We start from the raw sequence: 27919 nt of genomic DNA, 5'->3' as shown, positions 1-27919 counted from the left end.
TATCTTCAACTCGCAATCTGTGGATTCTATTCAAGTAGATTGAAATTGTATGTTAAACATCACAGCATAGTTATATGGTGCATAGAAATCCAAAGAGGGTGGCCAGCAGAAATGGGTGGGATGGGCTAAGGGAAGCTGAGGGTTGGGATGTGGAATTGGAGACAAGTGGGAGTGGAGTTGCTGGGGGGGGATAGAATGATGGTCAGAGATAAAAGTAAAAAAAATAAAGTCAAAATAAAACATAAGTTTGAATGACACTGAGGGGCAGTGTTGTTACAGTTAATGCCGGTTTGCCTGAGGCTGAAGCTGTGCTGGTGTTTGTACACATGCAATATACACACACTCTTATGCTTCTTGAGCAGGGCGTTGACCCTGGTTGCTTCTTGAGCAGGGTGTTGATCCTGGTTGCTTCTTGAGCAGGGCGTTGACCCTGGTTGCTTCTTGAGCAGGGTGTTGATCCTGGTTGCTTCTTGAGCAGGGCGTTGATCCTGGTTGCTTCTTGAGCAGGGCGTTGACCCTGGTTGCTTCTTGAGCAGGGCGTTGATCCTGCTTGCTTCTTGAGCAGGGCGTTGACCCTGGTTGCTTCTTGAGCAGGGCGTTGACCCTGGTTGCTTCTTGAGCAGGGCGTTGACCCTGGTTGCTTTTGAGCAGGGCATTGACCCTGGTTGCTTCTTGAGCAGGGCGTTGACCCTGGTTGCTTCTTGAGCAGGGTGTTGACCCTGGTTGCTTCTTGAGCAGGGCGTTGACCCTGGTTGCTTCTTGAGCAGGGCGTTGATCCTGGTTGCTTCTTGAGCAGGGCGTTGACCCTGGTTGCTTCTTGAGCAGGGCGTTGACCCTGTTTGCTTTTGTGTGTCGCTCTGATGTAGTTGTTAAGCGGCTTCACTGCAAGTATATTGTATGTTTTAAATATTCAATAAAAAAATATAGAATAAAAAATATGAAAAATAATATGATTAGACTAGTTTATTACAGTATCTGTAAATAAATATTGATAATGGAAAGAAGTGGAGGGCGCTCAACCAATATGAGTCAAAGTGCAATCAAAAAATGTAATCATCATTGAAAAGGAAAAGGCACAACGCGCACATAGGTTAGGCTACTATGATGAGCGACCACTGCATCTTTTCATTTTCAATTAAAATTGATTACCCATTTTTTTGGTCTCTGCTTGCAAATCGTCCTCCTTAAAGGTAGGCTATATCCAATTGGCCTATGCAAAATGCAGCAAGTGTTGCTGTCATCATTTTTGCGGCTTCCAGTTCAGTAGTCATACCTGTGCTTGTGGTCTCAATTAAATATAATAGGCTATAGCCTATACATGGGCGGAGGCACGGGGCAGTTATCTTTCCAAGGAAATGTACTTCCTATAGGTCTATGATTAGGATATAGTTTACTATATTGCCTAGAAATATGACTGAATATTGATCACCCATATTTCTCCATCTGAAAATCTTCCCACTCCTAACAGGTAGGCTATAAAAATAGCTCAAGAGAAAGTGCAAGTCTCTCTCTTCAAATTACATCTATCATATTGGCTGACATAGCCCAATAATAGCAATGTAAGGGCCATGTGAGAATCTCTGGTAATTGAATCTATTTCTTAAGTTATTTCTGAGCATTTGATATTGCCTATGGGTGCAAAATTGCTGGGTCCATGGCCGGCAAGTGAGCTGCGTCACATACGCCTAAAATAACATTGTGGGACTGTGGTTGGGTTTGGGACCAGTTCTTGCAGTAGCAGGTAGGAGTTGGACAGGCAGCCAGTGGGAGCAGTAACGTTAGAGCTGTTTATTACTGTGTGAAAAGTAGGGAATTAGCTAGGGAAACTGACAGATCAATAACATTACATTGCCATACTGACTAATTAAACTAACACTGCACTGAAAAATCATCAGAATATCAATCTTCAATCATTTGGCCGATGGTTTCATCGTTTGATTCAGGTTTAGTGTGATTGAGAGAAAAATAATAGCTCATTTTAGCCAACTTTTGGCCAGCACTCTCTCTAATGCTACATCAACTGGTGAAAGCTAGCCAAGTTAATTCACTTCTGAAATGGAACAAAATAAAGGCTAGAAAACATTTCCGTACAAACAACAGCTCTTAGATAGCGATATGAGGCGGCTATTATTACTATCTGACAGATCATTAGAGGCTAGTGCTGACCTGGCTGTGGTAGCTACTAGCTAGCGTAGCTTATTCATTCACTTCAGTTGAGGGGATGAAACATTAGCTAACGTTACATGTCAGTTACAATACTAGCTTAGCTAACGTTACATGTCAGTTACAATACTAGCTTAGCACTGCGAATAAACACTAGTTTAGTTTTTTTCTGTTAAGTTAAACAGAAGTTACCTTGCCAGCTACATCATTAAACTAAAGAGTAGCCAGTCTCTGCTCTGCTTTCTTTTACAACTCGTGAAAGAGCGCAATACATACACACTGAACTTTGCTCAACTCTCCCATGCTGGTCCAGCCAGCCTTCCAGAAGCTTTTCCTTCATCCAGCATGTCAGCCCGCTCTGTGGTGTCAGGACCATCCCAAATCCAGTCAGCTGAACACGCCAAACAGCCTACCACACCGCTTGGAGGCGTCCGCATGGTCTTAAAGCCCAAGTTGCCGCTTTTTTTTATCACATTGCAATGATAAAACTGTGGGTGACTAAAACGCAGAATGTGTGAGGTGTGTGTGAGGGGCATGACCCCTGTCCCCAGTGAAAATTGCACCCCTGGAATATACTTTATCAGTGGATGAAAAGTTAACAAAAATGTTAGTCTTCCTGTAAACCTACTCTCCCCCCCCACGATGAATTTTTCTGAAATGGAGCTATGCATCATAAAATGAGGAAGGTAGCTCTTTCAATGGACTGTAATGACTTAGTTGTTGCTAGGATGGAGGCCTTTTAGTGTGATGTACAGAAAGACGGGCCATGATTTCAACAGGTTTCATTTCACACTGGATCCCTGTTTTGGTGTTGACCATTACTTTACAATAATTGATGTCCTGTTCATGGCAGCAATTGAATCTCTCTATCTATCTTTCTGTCTCACACACGAAGGCACGCCCTCTCATATAAGCACGCACTTTTTCTCTCACTCTCTCGCTCTTACTCTCTATTTTCCCTCTCAATTACTTGTTGGGGTTTTCCACAGAAGTTAAAGAAATGCAATGTCCGATAAACAACTGATGGCAAATATGAAGCATTCTGCCAGATAGACTACAATGTGCAGATTGCAGACGCGTACCGCGAGTGCAGTGTCCCAGTGGCGCCATCTACAAGGTGAGCAAAGAAGAAGTCGACACATCGCCGGACTCTCTCTCGGAGGAATAAGGAGTGTATTTTCGGAGGAATACACAGTTAACTCAACGAATCAGTTGTACTATAGACAATGTAGTGGAGGTAAATTGACACCGAACCTACCTGAATGTAAGTGTTCCACCGTGTATTTAATGTAAACTATAAATGCCAATCTAGACTTTAGAAGTGCGCGCTCCTGTTATCACCTGCTTGAGAAAGGATGGGCATTTATTTTAGGCATATGTTTTGTACCGTAATTACATGTATCATTGCCTTTTTATTTTAATAGATCTCTCTGTTTTCTATCTATCTATATCTATTTAGGGTAGGCCTATCGAAAGTAACGTAATAGTGTGAATTCCTGATAAGATAACATTTGCAATTGTTGATGGGTCTAGTGAAACGTGAAAATGAAAGTACTATATTGGCAGCATTTATAGTAACTTTATTTAAAGGTTTTACTATCTCTACTTATTTAACAGTAGCAAAAACAGTTAATTGAAAGCACGTCCTTAAGAGAATTGCTCTCCTGCTATACAAAAACATATTCAATTGAGTATTAATGGTGTCAAGTCCAATGCACATTGGGGGTCTTTTCTGTAAACATTCAGCACAATGTAACGTCTTGTTCCTTCTTCAAAATGATCATTGGCTGCATTGATGGTTGTAGTATTTACAGCAGAATCTCACCCTTTAAAAACTCTGTATTGTATTCAACTAATTCCCATTTCTGAACAAGGAGAAACGATTACCCTTTAACGGGTTGAGCTACTGACCTTCAAGACTCACATATAACAGTGTGGTTTGCTAAAAGCTCTGGAATGATTTACACTGGCTTATAGACGGTGTCGTCTTACCAAAGCGCTGCAATTAACTGCTACTGCTCACTTTCCGTGCTTTTATAAGCCATTTATTCAAACATTGTAGGCCTTTACAGGTTTATACTCTCCAGTAGCGATGCGTGGGTAAAATCAGTGGGGAAGCCAAGCCATAAAAAAAGCCATATTACACCAACCCTACGTGTTGTGATATGTGCGTTCTTTGCTCGAGAACCTGTTAGTTCATAAGCCACACCTTTGTTTCATCACAAAACCAGAGAGCAACATCTGTCTGGTGGAGTCCACAAAGACTGACGCTGGCTGCAAACTGGTCTCAGAGCATTTCGTATTATTTAGTATGATATGTTACATTTCGTATGGTATGTATTAGTTTGTGGATGTCCATGACCCATTTCGTATGATATGTTACGAATTACAATTTGTATTATATGTAGCTAAAAAGTAGCAAGTTGTTGAAAAGTTGCTAATTAGCTACAATGCAAAATTTGGCCGTTATAACATTCAAACTCACAACATTTGGTTTGCTAGATGTGTATATGCCCACTGGAAGACAACAACATAACGAGATGTCAATAACGTTTGGCTTTTGATTGATGCAACAGGACCATTCAGAGTTGAGCTCACTCAGTTTAGCTCAACGCTGATTGGCTATTATTGTATCATTTTCTTATCAAGGGAGGCCAAATGCTTGCTGGCATCCCTTGCATTCAGTGCTACAGGCGGCAACAATATTATACTAGTTTTGAACAGACAGCATCAGATAGATGGGCTGCAGAGACAGAGGGGCGCAGTTTCGCTCGCTCAGATGCTTTCTCCAGTGAGATACATTCAGCCTCTTGCAAATTGAAGGACAATTATGAAACACAGAGAGATGAACGCTAAATTATTTAATAAAACAAATTATTGGTACATTTTTGGGGGAAGCCTGGCTTCCCTTGGCAACCATGAATACACGCCACTGATACTCTCCACAATACCTCATACGTTTAATCGGGTACATCCTTTCAAATCCTAGCTTAAAAAGGGATAGATCAGCAATTTAGATTTTCTTTTTTTTTACATTAGTTTCCTTACCTTGAAAGTGGTGTATGGACAACGAATGTCTGCAATCCACACTTTGGTTTAGTTACACTTGCCACTGCAAACAATTAGCAGCATGAGCATTGTGGGATCAATGTTACAGTCACTCCTGGTCCATAGACTGGAAACAAATATCAAAATATATAAAAATGATATCCCTTTAACTTGGTGAGTTATAGTACAGTACTCTTCTTATGCACTCACTGTGTATTGGGTTGTATGCTGGCACTGTACCTACTGTAGTGTACTGTACCCCACTGAAACGGAGCTGGGGAGGGTTTTACTGCCTCATTGACTGTGTTTTCATGGTATCATATTAAATCATGTCCACACACAATGACTGGTGGTTGATCTCTTCCAGGTCAACCACTCATGAGGGTTCATTCAGTAGCTAGTCCTCCTGCCTCTGCCTGCCTGCTTGCAGGCCTTTCTCTCTGGGGCTGGGTCCTCAGTATCCAAGGTCACTGAAGGGGGAAGCACTCACACATTTAATCTAGCCGAGCTAGAGCCACTTGATTGCTCACAGTCTCACACGGGGGACGTGTGATAAGCATGGACACTTAAAGCTGCAATATGTAACTTTTTGGGCGACCTGACCAAATTCACATAGAAATATATGTAATAGATCTGTCATTATCATAGAAAGTAAGTCTAAGAACTGGTAGAGCTGTTCTATGTGTGCTATTTCTATGCTTTCGTTTTTTGTGAGTTTTACTTTAGGTTTTGTACACCAGCTTCAAACAGCTGAAAATACAATATTTGTAGTTGTGGAAAATATATTTCACAGCGGTTTAGATAGACAATGATTCTTCTCTACACTATACTTTTTTGTTTTGTCACATGAACTGATATTAGGTGAACTATTCGAATTTTAGAAACCAGGAAAAGACGGAATGATTTCTGCACAGTGCACCTTTAATAGCCTGACAAGTGAAGTGGTTATCGTCAAATAACGAGCGGGGAGCCTCAGCCGGCCCAACCACAGCTTGGTCTAATTGGATATTGTTTTCCAGGCAGAGCTGGATTGCCTGCTTAGGTGTTGTCATTGGACTGTAGTCTCTAATTTGTTGTGAAGGCCACTGAGGTCCACTGAGAATATGCCATGAAAATACTTTTGACATGTTTTCAAGTCTCTTGTTGAAGGAGTTGGATTTTCAGCTTAATGATGATGCATTGAAACTTTTCAATCAACATACCTACTTTTCATCCTAACTCTACATCAAATCCACACACAAAGTATGAGCTCATATGTGACCCGTTTTAGGAAAGTAGGTGTATGTCGCAAGTCACGACTACCCAGGAGAGCCATTTTAACGTTTTTAATTTTTTTTATCTAAATGTTTTTTTTATTTTTAAGAAATGCCTACTGGAACATGTGAACTTTCATGTGCCTTAATAATACAATTGTATGCCATCTGTAAATACGAAATCAGTGGAATTAGATTATGATAGCTAAAGAGATGGAGAAAACACCTGTCTCCGGATTACATCTTCAAACTAAGGGCAACCGTGGCATGGCATCCGTGACAGGGAGACGCGTCCATCATGCATGATGATGTACATGGGTAAGATAGTCTAGCGTTAGCTAGCTACATTTTCAGATATTACATGTTTCTAATTTTGACAGAAAGTTGTTTCATTTCAAGCTAAAGTGTACGGTTAGCTAGCTAGCTAACTTTAGCTGGCTGGCTCCCTAGCTGACATTATTATTCGTATCCCAGAGCCGTTTGAATTGCTAGTTAGCACCTAAGGTTAGCTAGCTAACATTGAACCTGGTTGGTTAGGTCCCAGCAAATTCATGCAGGGTAGTAACAACATGATTTGGTACTATGTTAATTGTTGTTTAACTAGCTAACGTCAGCTGGCTGGCTCGTTAGCTAATGATGTTTGTGATCTTACACGTTGTTTATCTAGCTAGGTTCATTGTTTAGTTCACAACACCCGCTCTTCACTAGATACCAAAACATTCAAAGGCCATTTTCTCAAAAGTGAGTTTACAAGTTCATCAACTTTCAAAGCAGAATTGCTTTCCCATTGTTCCTCAAAAATATAGTGTATGATATACTGTTTTGTAATGCTGAGTCTCTACTTTTATCCAATGTAAAAAACACAATTTCCAATGTTGCTACATAAGACCGAATCCAGGTGGTGAGTCACATATGCTACTGTAAAAGCTCCAAATGCTTTCAAGGGACACATCTCCCCATTGTTCAGGCATATCCCTAGATTTGCTGTACCCTCATGAAGCTAACTGGAATTTACATTGCAACAATCCATCTAGTTACATCTCCCATGCTTGTTTGTGTTCTATTGGTAAAGCAACAAAGAAAATATTTGTATATTCAAATATTAAAGGACTTATGCCCATCTGTTTTTTTTCTTCATTTTTGCTTTATGACAGCTGTGACCAATACCATGCCTTATTTTACATTTTTAAGTCAGATTTTTCATATTATAGAATTTCAAAGGTTTCATTCTGGTTTTCAGGCTTGATGACCTTTGCTGCTGTTTCTGACATCCCAGGTTTAGCACCTTGGTCGGGGTCAATTCCATTTCAGCTTGCTCTATTCAGAAAAGTAATTCATACTGAACTGACTCTATTAACATTGGGATTAGGGATGTTAACGGTTAACCGTTAATCGGCCCAGAAATACATTTGACCGGTCATGCATATTGATTTATTGGTGCATTTGCATAATTTAGTGGCATTAAATTGGCCACTAAATGGTATTTTAGTTAGTCGTCATGTATCTTATTTATCACATGCACACAGCATACATACTGTACAGAGCCTAGTTTGAGGAGAGGAATAGGCTATTACCTGTCAGCTGGTATTGGAGTAACACATGTGCTTTTATAAGCCCAGCCATTGTGCATTGCGCAACAAATAACTATTCTAAATGCAATTGCGTGTTAAAAACTGTTTTGATGGCCACGATTAAATAGAGGTGCTTGTAATTTAAGCACGCATCCCATTCGATAGGCTATAGTCAACAGTAGGCAGCTATCAGCGCGTCACCCACCACTTTGCAACATGAGCTTGACGCAGTATAATTGTTTGAAACCTGAACGTTTTACTTTACTTCAAATAATGAGGCATGTCTTACCTTGCTTCATAGTAGCCTAGTGAAAATCCAACCTTCATTCCATTAACCATAATTTCTCTACGGTTCTATTGGTTTTCATATCAACTTTCTTTCATTGTCCAGAAGCCAAAGGCACAATCCTAGCCATGTTAGTTGTTGCTATTAGATTCCCCATCTTTCTAAGTTTCAAACTGAGATTTTCATCTCACTGTTTAAACTGTGTTTTCCTGTGAATTGCATTTTGTCAAATGTTTGAAAATTACGTTTTATTAGCTGCTTCATTACTTGAGTTGCTTGTTCAATAATAACCTTATAGCCTTTTGACTTTAAGACGATAGGCTTGCTATCCCCTCCCCCCCAGAAACCATGTTTTGCACCCCTTTCCACCCTGCCTAGCAACACAAGTTGGTTGTCATTCCCCACTCCCCCATATCTCTATCTGCTCACCCCCCCCCCCCCCCCCCACCACTTATCCCCTAAGACACCCCCACCCCCATAAACATTCAAGGTTGCTTGTTAACCGTGAATGTTTTTACATCCTCCCTCCCTCCCTCCCTCCTGGCGAACCAGAGAAAACCCTCCCCATACCACCTCTTCCCCGTGGGCCTGAAAGGATGCATAGTATTTTCTGTTGGTCACATCGTTTTACTGTTTGGGAAGATGTTTACCGTTTGTTGACCGTTTAATGAGGGTTGGCTAGTTGACTGAAATGTGCATCCCTAGTTGGGATTGATCAACTGTACGGTCTGTCTCAGTGTCTCAGATGTGTTATGTAAACGGGATTACCATGTAAGAAGTAATACTAACAGATATTTGAAAACCTCTTTGACCGTGTCTCTGTACACCTTTGTGTAAAGATTTAAACACGTGTCTCCAATGTCCCGCTAGAACAAAGAAGCAGCCTCCCAAGAGAGGAACGCTGTGGCAGAATAGTGTGTTTACAGAGACACGGATGATGACCTCATGGACAACAAGCATTTCGAGATGGCGTCAGGTTGTCAGCACTTTCACAAAGACATCAGAGAGGGAATACAAGCCTCCGAGTGGTCTGCACTCTGTGTGCACCTGCTACCAGCACTTTGCCTAATCTGCAGGCCATCGATTACACAGCACTCTGAAAATGTAAGTGCATGTGGATGAAATATCATATAGGTAGAAAGCCTCTGGGTTAGAGGAGGAAGACTTCTTCTTCCGTGGGTGGAAAGTGCAGTCATAGATCCAGGGTACTTTATCCATGAGTGCTGTTGTGACAAACATGATTTGTATTGTGAATGTGAGGGGCAATGGATTGGCATAGCAAAAGGGTTGGTTTAGTTTTGGTGAAAAATGATGGTGGAAATAACTAATCTATCCAAAAATCGAATTGAGGGACCATTTCTAAAGGGGCCGAGGACCATCCTTCCTGTCAGAGGTTGTTTTTCTTTCATATTCACTGGCATGGGGAATGCTGCTTGTAAACTGTAGGATTTCCTAACTTTGAGTGGTGTTTTAAACAAAAGATGGGAAAAACACACATAGCAAAACATGCCAATTTGAGTTAGTACTGCCTCAGATTCTCTGGCGCTTCACAAAAACCTTTTATGGTCGGCTAGGCCTCTTTCCACCTTTTTAAAAATAAAAAATAATGTGTCCTTTCTCACTGTGAGGACAGAGGAAAGCTTGTTGGGGACTTGTATTCTTGACCGTTAATCAAGTAATGTATGGTTCATTTGGGCACCCGTCCCGTACTTCCTTTTTGGTAATATAAAGCTCATTCTGGTTCTGAGCTCCCATGGGGATCACACAGCTGGTTACTAATGCACACACAGACAACACACACACATGAACTAGGGAGCACCGTGCTCATCAACCCACAACAGCACCATAGTCTGTGTATTACGGTCATGTCTCATTAGGTTTCATTCTCTATCCAGGCGCCTGAATGCCTGGCCCTGGTCACCAGCATTATAAGAAAGGACTTCACACAAACGGTATGAATTAGAGCTTTGATCTGCAATAATTTAGTTTGGTTTGAGCTTTTATGTCCTCATGACACGCTGCTTGTGTCCCCCAGGACAGTACTAATTAACTAAACTAAACTAAGTTGGACAGAACAGGAAGGTACACAGGGACTGACAAATCCCCAGCTGCACCCATACCTCCTCCACCCCAGAGCCAGACCTCTCTTCATTGAAGTGATCTATTTGCACTCTGGCATTCGCCTTGTAGTACCACCGTGCATTTCCTCTTGCGGGCAGCTGTTTTCTTTGTCTAGGAAGTGTCAGTGGCATTCTTCCACTGTGTACTCTGGGTCTGCTGCCATTTCAAGCCTGTCAACCAGCAGGCTGATAACAGTTACTTGTGGGACTTTGGCTCAGGGAGGATTTCAAAGCCTGAATTCAGACTCAAACAAAAGCAGCTTTCAGCTGTGATTACTCAGACTCATAAAGTGCTGGCGTTTACAAAAATCCCACAGACCTTGTTGATCTGTGGCAACTTGAATGCCCCGGTGTGTCCCTGGAGCTGACTGGTACTTCAGCATCCTACCTCAGAGAGAGAGAGGAAAGGGTGATATGTCAGATGTCTTGTAAGAACCTCAAAGGGTTTTCGGCTCAGAGTGTGGCCACAGTCCAACACGCAATAATTCATTTCCGGCACAACAAGCTGATTGGGCCAAATTAAGGCTCAGCCAATAAAACCCACCGGTGGGAATTTGGATGGAAAATGTGGCACTTTTATTGAAGTCATTAATTTTCCCTGCAGGAAGCCTGCCCAGGGCTTTATAGAGACCCAACGTTGGCTCTCCAGCCAAGCGTGAAATGAGCAGCCTGCTAGGCCAGGATTAAATACCTGCTCTCTGCTTAGGGCCAAGTGAAGGTTGCTGTAGCCGACACCGCACACGGGCTGGGCTCCCTCTCATCAGTCACAGGCTGTATTAAGTCACAGGGGTGATGCAGGGAGCTAAGGACACTGTGCTGCAATGGTTTGCACTGCAAACATGGGGGCCAAGGGCGATGGCAGCTGAACTTGCCCTTCATCTCATGGACAGTACAGTATTTCAGATCATAATGTCTGTGGAATGGGATGAATGGGTAGCTGACCTCTTATTTAACCTTTATTTAACAATGTGTCCGTCACTTTAAATTGACAGACTTTGTCAAAGAACAGATGGCCACCATCCAAATACAGGTCAGCGTTCAAGATAGAGAAATGATAGAAAAGTAAAAACACGTAATAATACAGTTGAAGTCGGAAGTTTACATACACCTTAGCCAAATACATTTCAACTCAGTTTTTCACAATTCCTGACATTTAATCCTAGTAAAAATTCCCTGTCTTAGGTCAGTTAGGACCACCACTTTATTTTAAGAATGTGAAATGTCAGAATAATAGGAGAGAGTGATTTATTTTAGCTTTTATTTCCTTCATCACATTCCCAGTGGGTCAGAAGTTTACATACACTCAATTAGTATTTGGCAGCATTGCCTTAATTGTTTAATGTGTGTCAAACATTTCGGCTACCCTTCTATGAGCTTCCCACAATAAGTTGGGTGAATTTGTGATCGCCACTCCAATACCTTGACTTTGTTGTCCTTAAGCCGTTTTGCCACAACTTTGGAAGTATGCTTGGGGTCATTGTCCATTTGGAAGACCCATTTGCGACCAAGCTTTAACTTCCTGACTGATGTCTTGAGATGTTGCATCAATATATCCACATAATTTATAGTTCTATTTATGTTTAATCAGACCAGAGGACATTTCTCCCAAAAAATCTTTGTCCCCATGTGCAGTTGCAAACCGTAGTCTGGCTTTTTTATGGCGGTTTCAGAGCAGTGGCTTCTTCCTTGCTGAGCGGCCTTTCAGGTTATGTCGATATAGGACTCGTTTTACTGTGAATATAGATACTTTTGTACCTGTTTCCTCCAGCATCTTTTCAAGGTCCTTTGCTGTTGTTCTGGGATTGATTTGCACTTTTCGCATCAAAGTACATTCATCTCTAGGAGACAGAATGCGTCTCCTTCCTGAGCGGTATGATGGCTGCGTGGTCCCATGGTGTTTATACTTGCGTACTATTGCTTGTACAGATGAACGGGTACCTTCAGGCGTTTGGAAATTGCTCCCAATGATGAACCAGACTTGTGGAGATCGACAATTTCTTTTCTGAGGTCTTGGCTGATTTCTTTTGATTTTCCCATGATGTCAAGCAAAGAGGCACTGAGTTTGAAGGTAGGCCTTGAAATACAGCCACAGGTACACCTCCAATTGACTCAAATTATGTCAATTAGCCTATCAGAATCTTCTAAAGCCATGACAAAATTTTCTGGAATTTTCCAAGTTGTTTAAAGGCACAGTCAACTTAATGTATGTAAACTTTTGACCCACTGGAATTGTGATACAATGAATTATAAGTGAAATAATCTCTCTGTAAGCAATTTTTGGAAAAACTACTTGTGTCATGCACAAAGTAGTTGTCCTAACCGACTTGTCAAATGATAGTTTGTTAACAATACATTTGTGGAGTGGTTGAAAAACGAGTTTTAATGACTCCAACATAAGTGTATGTAAACTTCCAACTTCAAATGTAAATACTCAATGAGTAATGATAACTTGGCGGTATACACAGGGTACCAGTACCAAGTTGATGTGCAGGGGTACGAGGTAATCGAGGTAGATAAGTACAGTCAACAGGATAGATAATAAACAGTAGCATCAGCTTATGTGATGAGTCAAAAAAGTTACTGCAAAAAGGGTCAATGCAGATAGTCCAGGTAGCTATTTGGTTAACTATTCAACTAATTATTTAGCAGTCTTATGGCTTCGGGGTAAAGCTGTTCAGGGTCCTGTTGGTTCCAGACTTGGTGCATTGGTACCGCTTGCCGTGCGGTAGCAGAGAGAAAAATCTATGACTTGAGTGGCTGGAGTCTTTGACAATTCTTAGGGCCTTCCTCTGACATCAGTTGATCAGTTGTCATACCAAGCGAAGATACATCCAGTGAAAATGCCCTTAATGGTGCTGCTGTACAACTTTTTGAGGATCTGAGGTCTCATGACAAATCTTTTCAGCCTCCTAAGGGGGAGAGGTGTTGTCGTACCTTCTTCATGACTGTGTTGGTTTGTGTGGACCATGGTAGCTCCTTAGTGCTATAGAGGTCCTGGATGCCAGGAAGCTCAGCCCCATTGATGTACTGGGCCATACACACTACCCTCTGTACCACCTTGTGTGGACCATGGTAGCTCCTTAGTGATGTGGACACCGTGGAACTTAAAGCTCTCAACCCGCTCCATTAAAGCCCTGTTGATGTGAATGGGGGCGTGCTCGGCCCTCCGTTTCCTGTACTGCATGATCAGCTCCTTTGTCTTCCTGACTTTGATGGAGAGGTTGTTGCCCTTCTTCTTATAGGCTGTCTCATCGTCGTCGGTGATCAGGCCAACCACCGTTGTGTCGTCAGCAAACTTAATGATCGTGTTGCAGTCGTGGGTGAATAGGGTGCAGGAAGGGACTAAGCACGCACCCCTGAGGCGCCCCCGTGTTGAGGGTCAGCATATTTAAATCGCAAGTCACGTATTAAGGTTGGTCGAATACTGTAGATGTAACTGTAAACAATAAATTACAGTTTTATCTGATATGATCAAATAAATAACTCACAGAGGTGTGGAGGCCGCTGTGCTTCAGCTGTGTGACTCCTGTAACTTAGCATCTGCTTCATCGGACCATTTCCCTATTGAGCAGGTACTTCCTGTTTGATTTTTTGCATGTGAGCAGGAATCAGGAGGATAGAGTTATGGTCAGATTTGCCAAATTGAGGGCAAGGGGGAGCTTTGTAAGTGTTTCCGTTTGTGGAGTAAGGTGATCTAGAGTTTTGGTCGACCTCTAGTTGCAATGGTGACATGCTGGTAGAAATTGGGTAAGACAGATTTCAGTTTCGCTGCATTCAAATTAAATTGTTTGGGTTCGATCCCAGGCTGTGTCACAGCTGGCCGTGACCAGGAGCCCCATGGGGCGGCGCACAATTGGCCCAGCGTCATTTGGGTTAGGGGAAGGTTTGGCCGGGGGGGATTTCCTTGGCTCATCGTGCTCTAGCGACTTCTTGTGGCGGACCGGGTGCCTGCAAGCAGACTTCAGTTGTCAGTTGGACGGGTTTCCTCCGACACATTGGTGTGGCCAGCTTGCGGGTTAAGCAAGCAGTGTTTTAATAAGCAGCGCAGCTTGGCAGGTCATGTTTCGGAGGACGCATGACTCTCGACCTTCGCCTCGCCCGACTCCGTTGGGGAGTTGCAGCGATTAGACTAGATCGTAACTACCACTTGGATATCATGAAATTGGGCAGAAAAATAAATAATAATAACAATATGTGTGTATATATATACACTGCTCAAAAAAATAAAGGGAACACTTAAACAACACATCCTAGATCTGAATGAAATAAAAAATCTTATTAAATACTTTTTTCTTTACATAGTTGAGTGTGCTGACAACAAAATCACACAAAAATAATCAATGGAAATCCAATTTATCAACTCATGGAGGTCTGGATTTGGAGTCACACTCAAAATTAAAGTGGAAAACCACACTACAGGCTGATCCAACTTTGATGTAATGTCCTTAAAACAAGTCAAAATGAGGCTCAGTAGTGTGTGTGGCCTCCACGTGCCTGTATGACCTCCCTACAACGCCTGGGAATGCTCCTGATGAGGTGGCGGATGGTCTCCTGAAGGATCTCCTCCCAGACCTGGACTAAAGCATCCGCCAACTCCTGGACAGTCTGTGGTGCAACGTGGCGTTGGTGGATGGAGCGAGACATGATGTCCCAGATGTGCTCAATTGGATTCAGGTCTGGGGAACGGGCGGGCCAGTCCATAGCATCAATGCCTTCCTCTTGCAGGAACTGCTGACACACTCCAGCCACATGAGGTCTAGCATTGTCTTGCATTAGGAGGAACCCAGGGCCAACCGCACCAGCATATGGTCTCACAGGGGGTCTGAGGATCTCATCTCGGTACCTAATGGCAGTCAGGCTACCTCTGGCGAGCACATAGAGGGCTGTGCGGCCCCCCAAAGAAATGCCACCCCACACCATGACTGACCCACCGCCAAACCGGTCATGCTGGAGGATGTTGCAGGCAGCAGAACGTTCTCCACGGCGTCTCCAGACTCTGTCACGTCTGTCACGTGCTCAGTGTGAACCTGCTTTCATCTGTGAAGAGAACATGGCGCCAGTGGCGAATTTGCCAATCTTGGTGTTCTCTGGCAAATGCCAAACGTCCTGCACGGTGTTGGGCTGTAAGCACAACCCCCACCTGTGGACGTCGGGCCCTCATACCACCCTTATGGAGTCTGTTTCTGACCGTTTGAGCAGACACATGCATATTTGTGGCCTGCTGGAGGTCATTTTGCAGGGCTCTGGCAGTGCTCCTCCTTGCACAAAGGAGGTGGTAGCGGTCCTGCTGCTGGGTTGTTGCCCTCCTACGGCCTCCTCCACGTCTCCTGATGTACTGGCCTGTCTCCTGGTAGCGCGTCCATGCTCTGGACACTACGCTGACAGACACAGCAAACCTTCTTGACACAGCTCACATTGATGTGCCATCCTGGATGAGCTGCACTACCTGAGCCACTTGTGTGGGTTGTAGACTCCGTCTCATGCTACCACTAGAGTGAAAGCACCGCCAGCATTCAAAAGTGACCAAAACATCAGCCAGGAAGCATAGGAACTGAGAAGTGGTCTGTGGTCTCCACCTGCATAACCACTCCTTTATTGGGGGTGTCTTGCTAATTGCCTATAATTTCCACCTCTTGTCTATTCCATTTGCACAACAGCATGTGAAATTTATTGTCAATCAGTGTTGCTTCCTAAGTGGACAGTTTGATTTCACAGAAGTGTGATTGACTTGGAGTTACATTGTGTTGTTTAAGTGTTCCCTTTATTTTTTTGAGCAGTATATATATATATATCATTCTGTTTCATAGGTACTGTAGTAACCTAGATGAGCCAAAGTGTGACATATGATGAACTAAGTTTGTGTGTGTGTGTGTGTGTGTGTGTGTGTGTGTGTGTGTGTGTGTGTGTGTGTGTGTGTGTGTGTGTGTGTGTGTGTGTGTGTGCGCTCTGCATGGGAGATGTGTATGTTTGCTCTTAAGACCTTTACCAAGACAAAATCCTGACATAATCCTAATTAGGGGGCTAAGTGCATGTTGATGACTGAGCACACCACATAATCTAGACGGTGATAACTGCCCTGACACCTAGACTATCCCTATGGTTAGCAAGGCTGTAACAGTCTACTGTGTCGTCATGCCTCCAGCGCCCATTCTGAGCTGGTTTACATCTATGAAATAGGAACTGAAACCAGGGTGTCTATTGAGCAGCAAACACGTTGCTTCCTATGATCTTATAATAGAAACAGGATCTCATTCCCATGAAAGACGTATTTGCTGACCCTATCGAGCCCACGTTTCAGCTGATCAGTGAGTCGGATGAAACAGATGAGACCATGATCAAAAGCCAGCCTCTGTAAAGTAGAGCATTGTTTTTGTCAGAAGAGTAGAGACTGTGTAATGAATGTGTTCCTGACCTGATTTTAGCGCCTCTTATCCATCTCCCTCTCGCTGTTCCTCGCTAAATAGAATTTTCTTGCTCCTGGTTGGGTTTGGGGCACTTTTTATCTTGATATTTTCACCAACCGCCTCATCTTTGATAGAAAGGACAAACACACACACACACACACACACACACACACACACACACACACACACACACACACACACACAACAAAGCTTTGGTCTTATGACATTCAACGACTCATACTTAAAGACAGTACGGTCAGAGTGAGTGACGATAATTATGGTAACTATCTCTTGCCCACCGTACTAAGTTTGGATTTCTTGTTGTGCCACCTATATGTTGGTCATGACTCTGTTGCCACCCTTGCGGTTTTGTTTGGCCGTGTAATGTACTCTTATGAGTACATTTTTCAGTTCCAGCTAGTGTACAATACAGATACAAGCACAGCTGGTAGGAGCATCCAAACACCTAGTTATCAGTAATCTAATGTAAAGAATATAACCATGACTCATCTGTAAAAGGAGTAGCCTAACATTTGAAGTATATTCATGGTCAACTCTGGTATCCAGTTAGACTAGATGGGAACCATTGATAAGTCACCTATGCGTTAAGAAAGGAATGCTTTTGTGCCGGAGTCTGCCCTAGTGGTTAGCCCTCTAGACCATATACCACTGGCGACGTGGGTACCAATCCCGTCTCAGTCCTTCCTCTCTGTATATGTTTCCCCGTCATTGTAAATAAGAATTTGTTCTAAACTGACTTGCCTGGTTAAATAAAATTAAAATGTAACCTTCATTTCTGACTATCACTGTCTAAAAAACAATGAAATATACAAAACATTCTGGCTAACAATTAAGTACTTTACTGTGATTGTTTTCAATTAAAATGTTTTTCAAAAAGAAACTGAAATAGCTTCTTAGCAAAGAGCAATTTCTAAAGCAAGTATTTTGCTAGGACTGTCTGGGAGTGGTCTGAGTGGGGAGGGGAAAGTGAAAACTATCTGTTATTGGCAGAGAGGTTTGGAACTCTTATTGGTCTATTAACTCATTTCAAATCAAATCAAATGTTATAGTTTACGCCCTGGGGATGTCACCAGGCAGGCCAAAACTCCGTCCCACCTAAACAGGTTGAAATTTCAGGTTGTCTTTTCAAACAGCTTTTACACTAAAGGGGCATTATCATAATTTTCGCAATTTCACAGTATTATTCCAACCTCCGTAGTGTGAATAAATATACAAGGAAATAACGTTTTTTGACTGCACTGGGCCTTTTAAAGGATTTCTTTTGAAAATCTGAACATGGCACTTTCTATAATATACTTCCTGTTACCTAGTCACCTTACACAGCCCTGATAAAGGCCATGTCGAATTTGTCATTATATGAATCATTTGAATGTGAACATCTATTCATTGTGGGTCTTGTAGAGTTGTACCCTGCTCGGCTTCCTTGTGACAAACCAAACTACGTGCAGTTCTTCATTTGAACAGATGTTGTGTTGACCGTTGCAAAAAGGAGAACATTAGATCACTTCAAAGCCATCACCAGGCCAGTGCGGCCACACAAAGTGCCTGTATCTTCACATCTGAGTTTGGCCTCTGGCAAACATACTCCAAACAGTGGTGACAGAGGTTTTTGAAAACAGATGCCCTCAGCAGTCAGCTAGCTCTGGTTCAGTTGAGTTCGGTACAGGACGTTGTGTGACACCAGAGACTCAGCACAGTGTGGCCTCTCCACCAGCTGGAAGAGCAGGATTCCCCGGAGAGCACAACAACATATGAGCTCGAATGTGTTGAACCTAAAGAAGCTCTCAACTCTTATCCACATTCGGTAGATAGCATTGCTGTGTTATGGTACAGTACATTAAGAAAATAACACCCACGTACTCTTATGGCTCTTATGCAGTACATGTAAAAGATACCAACAGTTTGACAGCTATGCTGCCCTCATCAGGGTTTCATCTTGTACTATTTCCAATGGCAGTTGGAAAATCTTACGACTTTCTTACGACTTTCATTTCTTTTGATGAAAACGATGTGTGATTCATAGCTAGACGTATGAGTGGCAGCATCTGCATTATGTTGGTTAGATATTATTTTTCCACTCCACCAGTTATGATGTCAGCGGCAGCTGCTAGCTTGAGTTATGTCATATCATTTCCTACCCACACGGCACACACTGGTTGAATTAACGTTGTTTCAACGTAATTTGTCGACGTATTGTGACGTGGAATCGATGTGGAAAATACATTGGATTTGAAAAAAGCCATCATCCAGCACTGTTTTCATCTCATGTCAACCAGCGTTGTAAACATTGAAATTAGGTTAAAACGTCAACTTAAAAACATTGTCAAGAACTGCAACGCTGCTGGGTTTTTCACACTCGAGTTTCCCGTGTGTATCAAAAATGGTCCACCACCCAACGGACATCCAGCCAACTGTTAGAAGCATTGGAGTCAACAGGGGCCAGCATCCCTGTGGAACGCTTTCGACACCTTGTAGAGTCCCATGCCCCGACGAATTTAGGCTGTTCTGAGAGCAAAAGGGTAGGGGGGGCAATATTAGAAAGGTTTTCTGAATGTTTGGTATACTCAGTGTGTATTGGGGTGGTTGACAGTATGTAGAATATCATATTTGATAAGACATATTTTGTATGTTTCTGTGGAATTTTCATTGAAATTCAAATGTATACATAATTCTGATGATTATGTTGAAATTAGATTGATGTAACAACCGGTTAAGTCAATGTATTTAAGTTGAAGTTTTACCCTAATTTCAATGTTTACAACGCTGGTTGACATGAGATGAAAACAGTACTGGTTGATGACTTACTTAAAATTCAATGTATTTTCCGTGTTGGGTCCACATCAGGTTGACAAATTACTTTTAAACAACGTTGAGCAATGGAGCAAATGGAGCAGCTGCACCCCCACTTTCAAAATAGGGGTGAAAAATTGGGTTTTTGTTACACCCTCTTTTTACCAGAAAATGAACATGATCCATTGGGTAATTTGTCATTTTCAATGATTAGTAATGTTTTGAGCTAGTATGTATTAAAATAGATATGCCAATTTTATATATGATATAATAATTAACAGATTGCATTTTGCACTCCCTCCCCCGTCGCCTCAAGATGAATGGTTTTGACCACTCTAAAGTTTTGCTTCAGTGCAGTTAGAAAGCACTCGTGTGCTGCACCGCTGTTGTTTTAAAATGAAAAGGCACCTGAAAAATAACATTGTTTATCTATTTTCTGGTGCCGTTGTTACATTTGTATCGTTGTTTAATGTCCGATGCACTCAGGGTGTTGTCACATATCATTTTAGCTGCGTGCGCCACAAGCAAATTCATTGGATCCTTTCACGTTGCCTGTATGAACCATCATGTCTGCTTTTCTGTATCGCAGCCTCTGACTCTGTGGCTGGCCCTTCCATCAGCCTACCAAAGGTTGCACCTTTGCAAAAAACTGCGTGCCCAGTAGCTGTGCCTGTATGCGCCTTTGTGCAAAATAAAAATGCATGGGAAATGTTTGATTTGGTTTTTGATATTTGTATCTCAATGAAACAACTCTGCTTAGCTTGGTAAGTAATATCGACCAATTAAGCCATTTCTACTCTTGTTGCGTCAAATGTGTATGCTGCTGAGACAAGTTAAGTGTGCCTTGAATTCTGAATAAGTCACAGACAGTGGCCACATCTACCACTGTGGGTGGGATAGTCAGGGGAGGAGCAGGATATATGTGAGTCACAGAGTTGATAGGGTTTCAGACCTGTCAATTAATTATTGGGGGTGGGATTTTCAGGAAAGGGAGTAGATTAGTAATTTAGTCCTTAAAACACTGTTTCAATATAATTTTTTTGTGGCAAACCTTGTAGGTCCTCTAGACCCCCTGCCCAACCAATGGGTAATCAAGTATGTATTTGGGGATGAAATTACACATACCAGAATGATGTACATTTATTCTGATTTTTTTTACATTGTTTTTAACATTTATATTTTTTGTGCTTTGATTGATAATTATTCAAATAATCATCTCACAATCATGACTATCTGATGAGCCCATTTGTTATTCACACTTGTGGAACTGCTGATGAATGCATTCCCATTAGAATACAAAGTCCAAGTTCTTCAGAGACCAGAGTCAGAGAGTTGCAGACGACATGATCCCTTTGACCTTTCCCTGTGCTCTATGCATTCAGTCGAACACAAATAACCCTTGGCTGACCCCTCTGTTTGTTGTCTGTTTAGGAGACCTGCCAAACCCTCTCGTAGTATCCTCTCACCGATCTGCCCTAATGAATGAATAATCATGCAGCTCAATTTTAGACCCATCATTCTCTCTCTCTCTCTCTCTCTCTCTCTCTCTCGTGTTAAGTGAGGGGGAAACAGAAGCGCCTCTCTCTCTCTCTCTCTCCCTGGCATTGTTGGTGGTTTATTGAAACACTGCCAGGTTCGTGCTCACCACCCCTACTGTGTTTATTGTTGTGCAGCTGATTCGATAATTCAGGGTCTTTCCCACCCGACCTCAGAGAGGGGTCCTCGCCGAGGCCATCAGGAAGCCTATGTGTTTACACTCATTATTAAACTGGGCCGTCTACTGGGACGACCTATCCAAAACACAGACTTGTGAATGCATGAGACACTGTCCAACTGGTAATGTCACTTGTCCAACTGGTTCTGTTACAGGGAGTGAACAACCATCCTTACCATTGCTAATATTAAGTAATGTTGGGTCAGTATGGTGATGGTATAGATTGCTTATCCGCACTGATCTGGAGTGAGGTCGTCACTACTATTGAGGTGAGGAGTAGGAAAAACTGATCTTAGATCTGTGCTTTGAAGCATATATTACCTGGAGTGTATTTACTATGTCACTTGTGTCAAAGAAATTCTACTTTAGAAGTTTATTACAATCTCAAAGTTTCCCTATGAAAATGTCATAGGCTAAATGAATGTAAACCGATTATGAACTGTCTGTTGTGGCCCTAGCTTCTCAATTGTCCGTTCATCATAGGGTTCACCAAAAGGGTTACTTTTCTATCAGAAAAGGAATAGTTTGAATAGTTTTGAGTGGTTGCTGTGCGGCTTGGACAGCCATCGCCAAGGTTAGATAGAACTGTCCGAATGAGACTCACATCCTTGTGTTTTCTGTCCCAACCCAAGCAACACTGACAATTTCTCCCGAGCTGAAAATAGATGAAATGATTATATTATGGTAAATGGTTTTCAGAACAGTGTCAGTTTTTAAGTATTACGTGCCGTTTGAACATTGGCCAGGGAACACTGCTAATTCAGTTGAACAAATGCACTTATTCATGTGCAGTAAAATGGTGACTGTCGTTGGATCTAAAGAGCGCAAGTCACCATTATGAAACCTACGAAGGTTGGTCAAGTAGATATAACTGTGAACAATAAATCACAGTTATCTGATATGTTTCAAAGAAATAACACCCAGGGGGATGGAGGTTCTTCAGCTGTGTGACTCCTGACTAACCTGAAGCTAATGGTCCACTAACCTAAATTTAACAAAGACACAAACCAAGGCCTATGTGTTTAGTGAGTTCAATACTGTGCAAGCTCTGTTTTCATTGGCATTAGGATTAGTTCAACAAAGCTGACCAAATAATCTCAATAGACCGTATCCTAGTGTTTTTCCTGTGGCTGTATATATCAGAATCACTAGTTCATGATGGTACAGTATAGAGTCTAATGGGCTAAGATTAAGAAGACCATGTCTAGGCTCCTTCGTCCTGGATATACCTGTGTTGTTGTGTTATGCATTGAATTGTTAGCCGTAGTACTTTTACTCCAGTGTTTCATTGTCCATGTGAGTGTTTGGCTAAACCGCCAGCTAGTTTCCGATTCTCCTGAACACACCGTCGTCTTGTGTCTGAGTGAGAGCTTTCTCACAATGTTAGGTCCATCAGCTTTTGCTCATGGTTAAACCGCTAGACATCCAGAAATGCTCACTGGGAGCTTCCTGTAATATTAGAGCTCCTTGTTAGAGCACTTGTACTTAATCACGCTTTGAGACCCGTTATGCTGTGGTTCTATGGAAAAGTCTTGTCTATTGTTCATTGATTATAGAGGGTGACCTACATGTGCCCCAATTACCAGAGTACAATGGCACAGACCAACAGCACTCTTGTGTGAGTTAGGACATCATGATAACTTCTACACAAAGGTGGCGCCAAGATCGTGGTAGGGCTCACAATGACTTTGTGAAATTAGACTGAGTTAAATTGGGATCCATCATTCATCAACGTTTTCAATTAGTTTCAGTTACCCACTGTATTATGGCATAAGAGCACATTCTCATGCACGCTATAGCTGAATATACCCGGGGAAAGACATCCAACGTATATACCCCCTTGACAATGGAAATTTCTGAAACAAAAGTAAACAAAAGACCTACAGACCAAAATCAGTTGAACGGAAATGACATTTGTAGGAGTGAGCAAAACGTGTGGGCTAAGCACATTTATGGGAGTGAAGGGCGAATGCATTGTGCGGGGGTGCTGGGCGCGACAGCCAACGTGGCGGGCTTTGTGTGGCGGGGCTTCGATAATCCTAGATGGCAGCTGATCAAACGCCACGCTTTGTTGCACAATGTGTTCCAGGTTAGCACAGGCTCCCCTAGTTCTCCCTGCTGCTCCCACTGGAATCTATAGGCTGTGTGGCCAACAATGTCAAGCCCTCACAAACCACTGGCTAGTATAACGTCCAATATGGCACAGGTTTAGACGGAGCACAATTCCAAGGGTCATCCAGCCAAGCAGGCCTGGGCTCGACTGACGAGGTAGGAGGACACGGGACAAAAACCCTTCTGATGAGTTATATCATACAGGCTGAGGCTTGTAAGCCAAGGCAAACGGTTGGAAGACGTTGAACCTGATGAATGTTGTCAGTACGCCTACAACCTTCAAAAGACTAGCGCAGGTATGATGATAACATCAGTGTGGTCACTGAGCCATGAAGGAAGAGTTATCAACACGGTCTAAGTATAGAAAATTTATATACCCAGGCAAATAATGTAAAAATGTAAAATCAACAGGGTGAGCATTAATAGAAAAACCTGTGCATGATTAACTTCAAAGTCAACCCAATATCAAGCATGTTAAGTCCAGTTGTGTCTCAGGGTCAGGTAAAGATCACAACTACATTATATTGTAGTTGACATTGCAGTGTTAAGATTCCTCCTTCACATGCAAACACTCGGAGATAAGCGTCTGAAATTGACAGTAGGCACAAACCACATTCTTCAGTGTCAGTGTTCATCATTTTTTTTCCTGGAAAGAAACCAGATCCACATAAGCTTTAAATCTGGGAAAACCAAAATAACCCCAACAGCATAGAATGTAAAATCCTGCCATCATAATATTAGTGCTGGCACTGATGTATGCAAGTGTCATTAGACATTTCGGAGGATGAATTGAAGCCTACTTGCATTATCTTTCCTTACAGCATTACTCTAGCCTGTCTCTGCTACTCAGCACCTCTCCACTGCTCCTCCCCGTGGTAGATAAATCAATAAACAGAGGGAAAAGTCTTGACATTATTTTACAATGCAAGTATGACGGTTAGGGTGTAATAGCTATAAGCATGCTGTGTAAATCCCCATGAAAACTAACAAATGTGCCTGTAATTGAATGGTGATAGGAAAATGACACCTTGATACAACACATAGTGGAATTACACCATGTTGTGACCTGGATACACTAGAATTATGTTGAATTATTAACATGCCCTGTCTTTTACTTTTCCGTATCCTAGTCATTAGGGGGTATTCCCAGGGATAAATGTACCCGTAGACCATACACGCAAACACACTCACACACACGCACACACGGACGTACTTGCAAACTGACGAGAATGATTTACATTATTGGTCCCTCGTCACCATGACTGTGTCATTTTATCTGTCCTATTGTGGGTACTTACAGAAGCCGTAACGCTATGGCTTGCTATGGCTTGCTGACTACGTGTTTTGTGACCCAGTTATTCTGCTGTATATCAATAGGAGTGTTCCCATTGAACTGTATTTGACAAGGTCACCATAGGAGTGGTCCATCCTTCCTTTCACTACAAAGACTAGCATGGTATCTTTCAGGGCCATACTGTAACTACTGTTCACTGTTCACTACTGAATATTATGCTACTAGTGATTGGTGTAGTTTCCATCAGAATTGTGACTAATTGGACCAATCATGACAGGTGGATAAGACAGGGCTGTCCCTTGTCTGTATTTCTGTTCAAGAAGGAGGACCTTGGAATGTGGCTGTGGTGATTGCTGTGTTTTCAATAGAAAAGTAAACACTTTCGTATCAAGTATGTAATTATACTCTTGTGTAAAGCATACGCTATGAGTAAAAATATTAGAAACTGAGAAAGACCGGAATGATCTAAGAATAAATAGTAATGGCTTCAACATGAAAACAAGCAGAGAGGTGAGGAGTATTGGAAGTTCAACGTTAGACTACATACCAGAAACAATAGGCAGCAGAAAGCTGATATAGAGTAACTTGAGAATTGAATGGATCTGACAATTCAATTCAAGTGCATAAACCTGAACTGTATGTGAAAAACTGACTGGGTTGGAAAACTGAAACGAATTGGAATTAGCAAGACACACTATCTCACACGCTCTCCTTTCTTCTGTTTCAGGTGGGCAGAGCCTGAGGCCTGAGTTAACAGATCTCCTGCTGCGGCTGTGTGCGTGGCATGGATCGTCACTGACTCTCTTGGAGGAAGTGTGTGTGTTGGTTGGCCTTTGAAGAGGTCTCATCCAGCACAGAGTGGCCCGGTCCTCCCCCTCCACCCCATCAACCTCCCCACCCCCCTCTCCACAGCTAGCGACAGACCCCGGACAATAGTCTCTCCAAGATTTATGAGGTCCTTGTGGGGGCCTGGCTCTTTGTCAATAAGAGGGGTTTTATTTCACCCTTCTCCTTTTTTTCTCTTCTTGTCTTCTTCCTCTGAAAAAGGTGTGGGACCCAACTGTGAAATGGGAGACGGCTGTTTGACATGTGAAGCCCGCCTGGAGAAAACGTCTGCTTTCAGGCCTGGATATAAGGAATTACTCAACAACAAGAAGGAAATGTCACTGTACGGAATGTCGTTTTCCCTCTTTCCTTCTCATTAACAACAACATGTCGGATTGTCCTGACCCTGCAAATGCTTAGTGTCAAAATAACAATGCACCTACAGAATATGAGGACAATGTGCAACATTTCCTTCTGCAATGTGGACTCGAAGATCGACCAGTACTTCCAGCCTACGCTGTACATCATTGTCATCGTCCTGGGCCTGCCCACCAACTGCATGGCTCTGTGGGCTGCTTACTTGCAGGTGAAGCAGAAAAACGAGCTGGGCATCTACTTGATCAACCTCTCCGTGGCTGACCTCCTCTACATCGGCACCCTGCCCCTATGGATCGACTACTTCCTCCAGCACGACGACTGGATTCACGGCCAGAATTCCTGCAAGCTCTTCGGCTTCATCTTCTACACCAACATCTACGTCAGCATCGCCTTCCTCTGCTGCATCTCCATCGACCGATACCTGGCCGTGGCCTACCCGCTCAAATTCGCCAAGGTCCGGCGGGTCAAAACCGCCGTGCTGGTCAGTTCCGTGGTGTGGACCATCGAAATAGTGGCCAACTCTGCACCCCTCTTCCACGACGAGCTCTTCCAGGACCGTTTCAACCACACCTTCTGCTTCGAGAAGTACCCCATGCAAGACTGGGTGGCGGGCATGAACCTTTACCGGACCTTTCTGGGTTTCCTGGTTCCCTGGCTGCTCATGCTGGGTGCTTACCGGGGCATTCTGCGGGCGGTGCGCGGCAATGTGTCCACGGAGTGCCACGAGAAGGCCAAGATCAAGCGCCTGGCTCTGAGCCTAATCCTGATCGTATTGCTATGCTTCGGGCCATACCACGTGCTCCTCCTGTGTCGCAGCATCCTCTTCCTCCAGAAGCCCTGCGACTGTGGCGCAGAGGAGGACCTGTTTGCAGCCTATCACGTGGCGCTGGCGCTCACCAGCCTGAACTGTGTGGCTGACCCCATCCTCTATTGTTTTGTTAACGAGGGCGCACGCCATGACGTTGGTCACGCGCTCACCACCCTGCTGGGGGTCTTCAAGCGGAACTCGTCCTCGCCAGCTGACGCACTGACAGCTGGATCTGTCACCTTGGAGACACCACTGTCCACTAAAAAGCAGATGGGCCTGTACAGCGAGGTCAAGGCCAGCACCTACAAGACAGAGCTGGTGGCCCTCAAAGAGGACTGTCTTCAGATGACCATACTCAGTGTTAAGAAATGAACAGCCATCCTGATCCGCAATGGGCGGACATGAGAAAACACAAGACTATGTGGAAGTGGGGGATGATTGAGTTTATGTAGAATAGAATGTGGGAGAGATTTTAGAATTCTCATGTGAAATCTTTGAGCTGTTTTATCAGTTTTGGGGATGACACCTCATATTATGTACCTCAAATGGTAAACTGTGATTGAAATGTGTTTGATACAGATGAAAATAATCAAATCAAGATTGACCACGAGTACATTGTGACGACCGTAAGAAAGACCACAGTAAGTTCAGTCGCATAGATGTGATGCAAAGTGAAACTAAGGATGTTTGCCATCAAACGGTTTCTTTCTCCACCTCATCATCTATAGTAGGTATGTGTTCTGGGTGGGACAAGGTTATCTAACAATGGATTTGACATGTTTACATTTCTCTTTCAATGAGCCTCCAGATGCCTTGTAACAGCTCCAAAAATCCTAAATGTGTTCTGTCAGCCAGAGAGTGAAGCACAATGCTATGTGTCTTTGTGCGACAATTTCACTGGGAAATAAATTAAGTATATCATCGTTTCAACTGTGTTGTGTCTGCTGTAATGGTACATTGAACAAATATCATGTCAGGAAACCGAAGTCGGAGGGTCAACTGTACGGTTGATGTGTTGCCGTAAAAGCATTAGAGTGTTGACCATGGGCCTGATAACAGTGTTGTCTCTGTGTCTTTCTTCAATGTTCATTGTCATACACTTAAGGCTACTGTATATTGTCTTGCAGTTGGT

At 42.9% G+C, this 27919-nt stretch overlaps 1 protein-coding gene across 1 annotated transcript; it reads left to right on the top strand.

Moving 5' to 3' along the window:
- Window positions 1-3025: 3025 nt before the first annotated feature.
- On the top strand, window positions 3026-27713 carry LOC106612694 (G-protein coupled receptor 4). The gene is made up of 2 exons (XM_014214112.2): window positions 3026-3427; window positions 25504-27713. Exon 2 carries the CDS (start codon window positions 26014-26016, stop codon window positions 27157-27159), a length of 1146 nt encoding a protein of 381 aa, XP_014069587.1. The 5' UTR covers window positions 3026-3427; window positions 25504-26013; the 3' UTR covers window positions 27160-27713.
- Window positions 27714-27919: the final 206 nt, after the last annotated feature.

The sequence above is a fragment of the Salmo salar genome, chromosome ssa09 (genome assembly GCF_905237065.1).
Source record: "Salmo salar chromosome ssa09, Ssal_v3.1, whole genome shotgun sequence".
NCBI lineage: Eukaryota > Metazoa > Chordata > Actinopteri > Salmoniformes > Salmonidae > Salmo > Salmo salar.
Note: the sequence above shows the minus strand (reverse complement) of the source record. Positions and strands in the feature narration are given on the sequence as shown.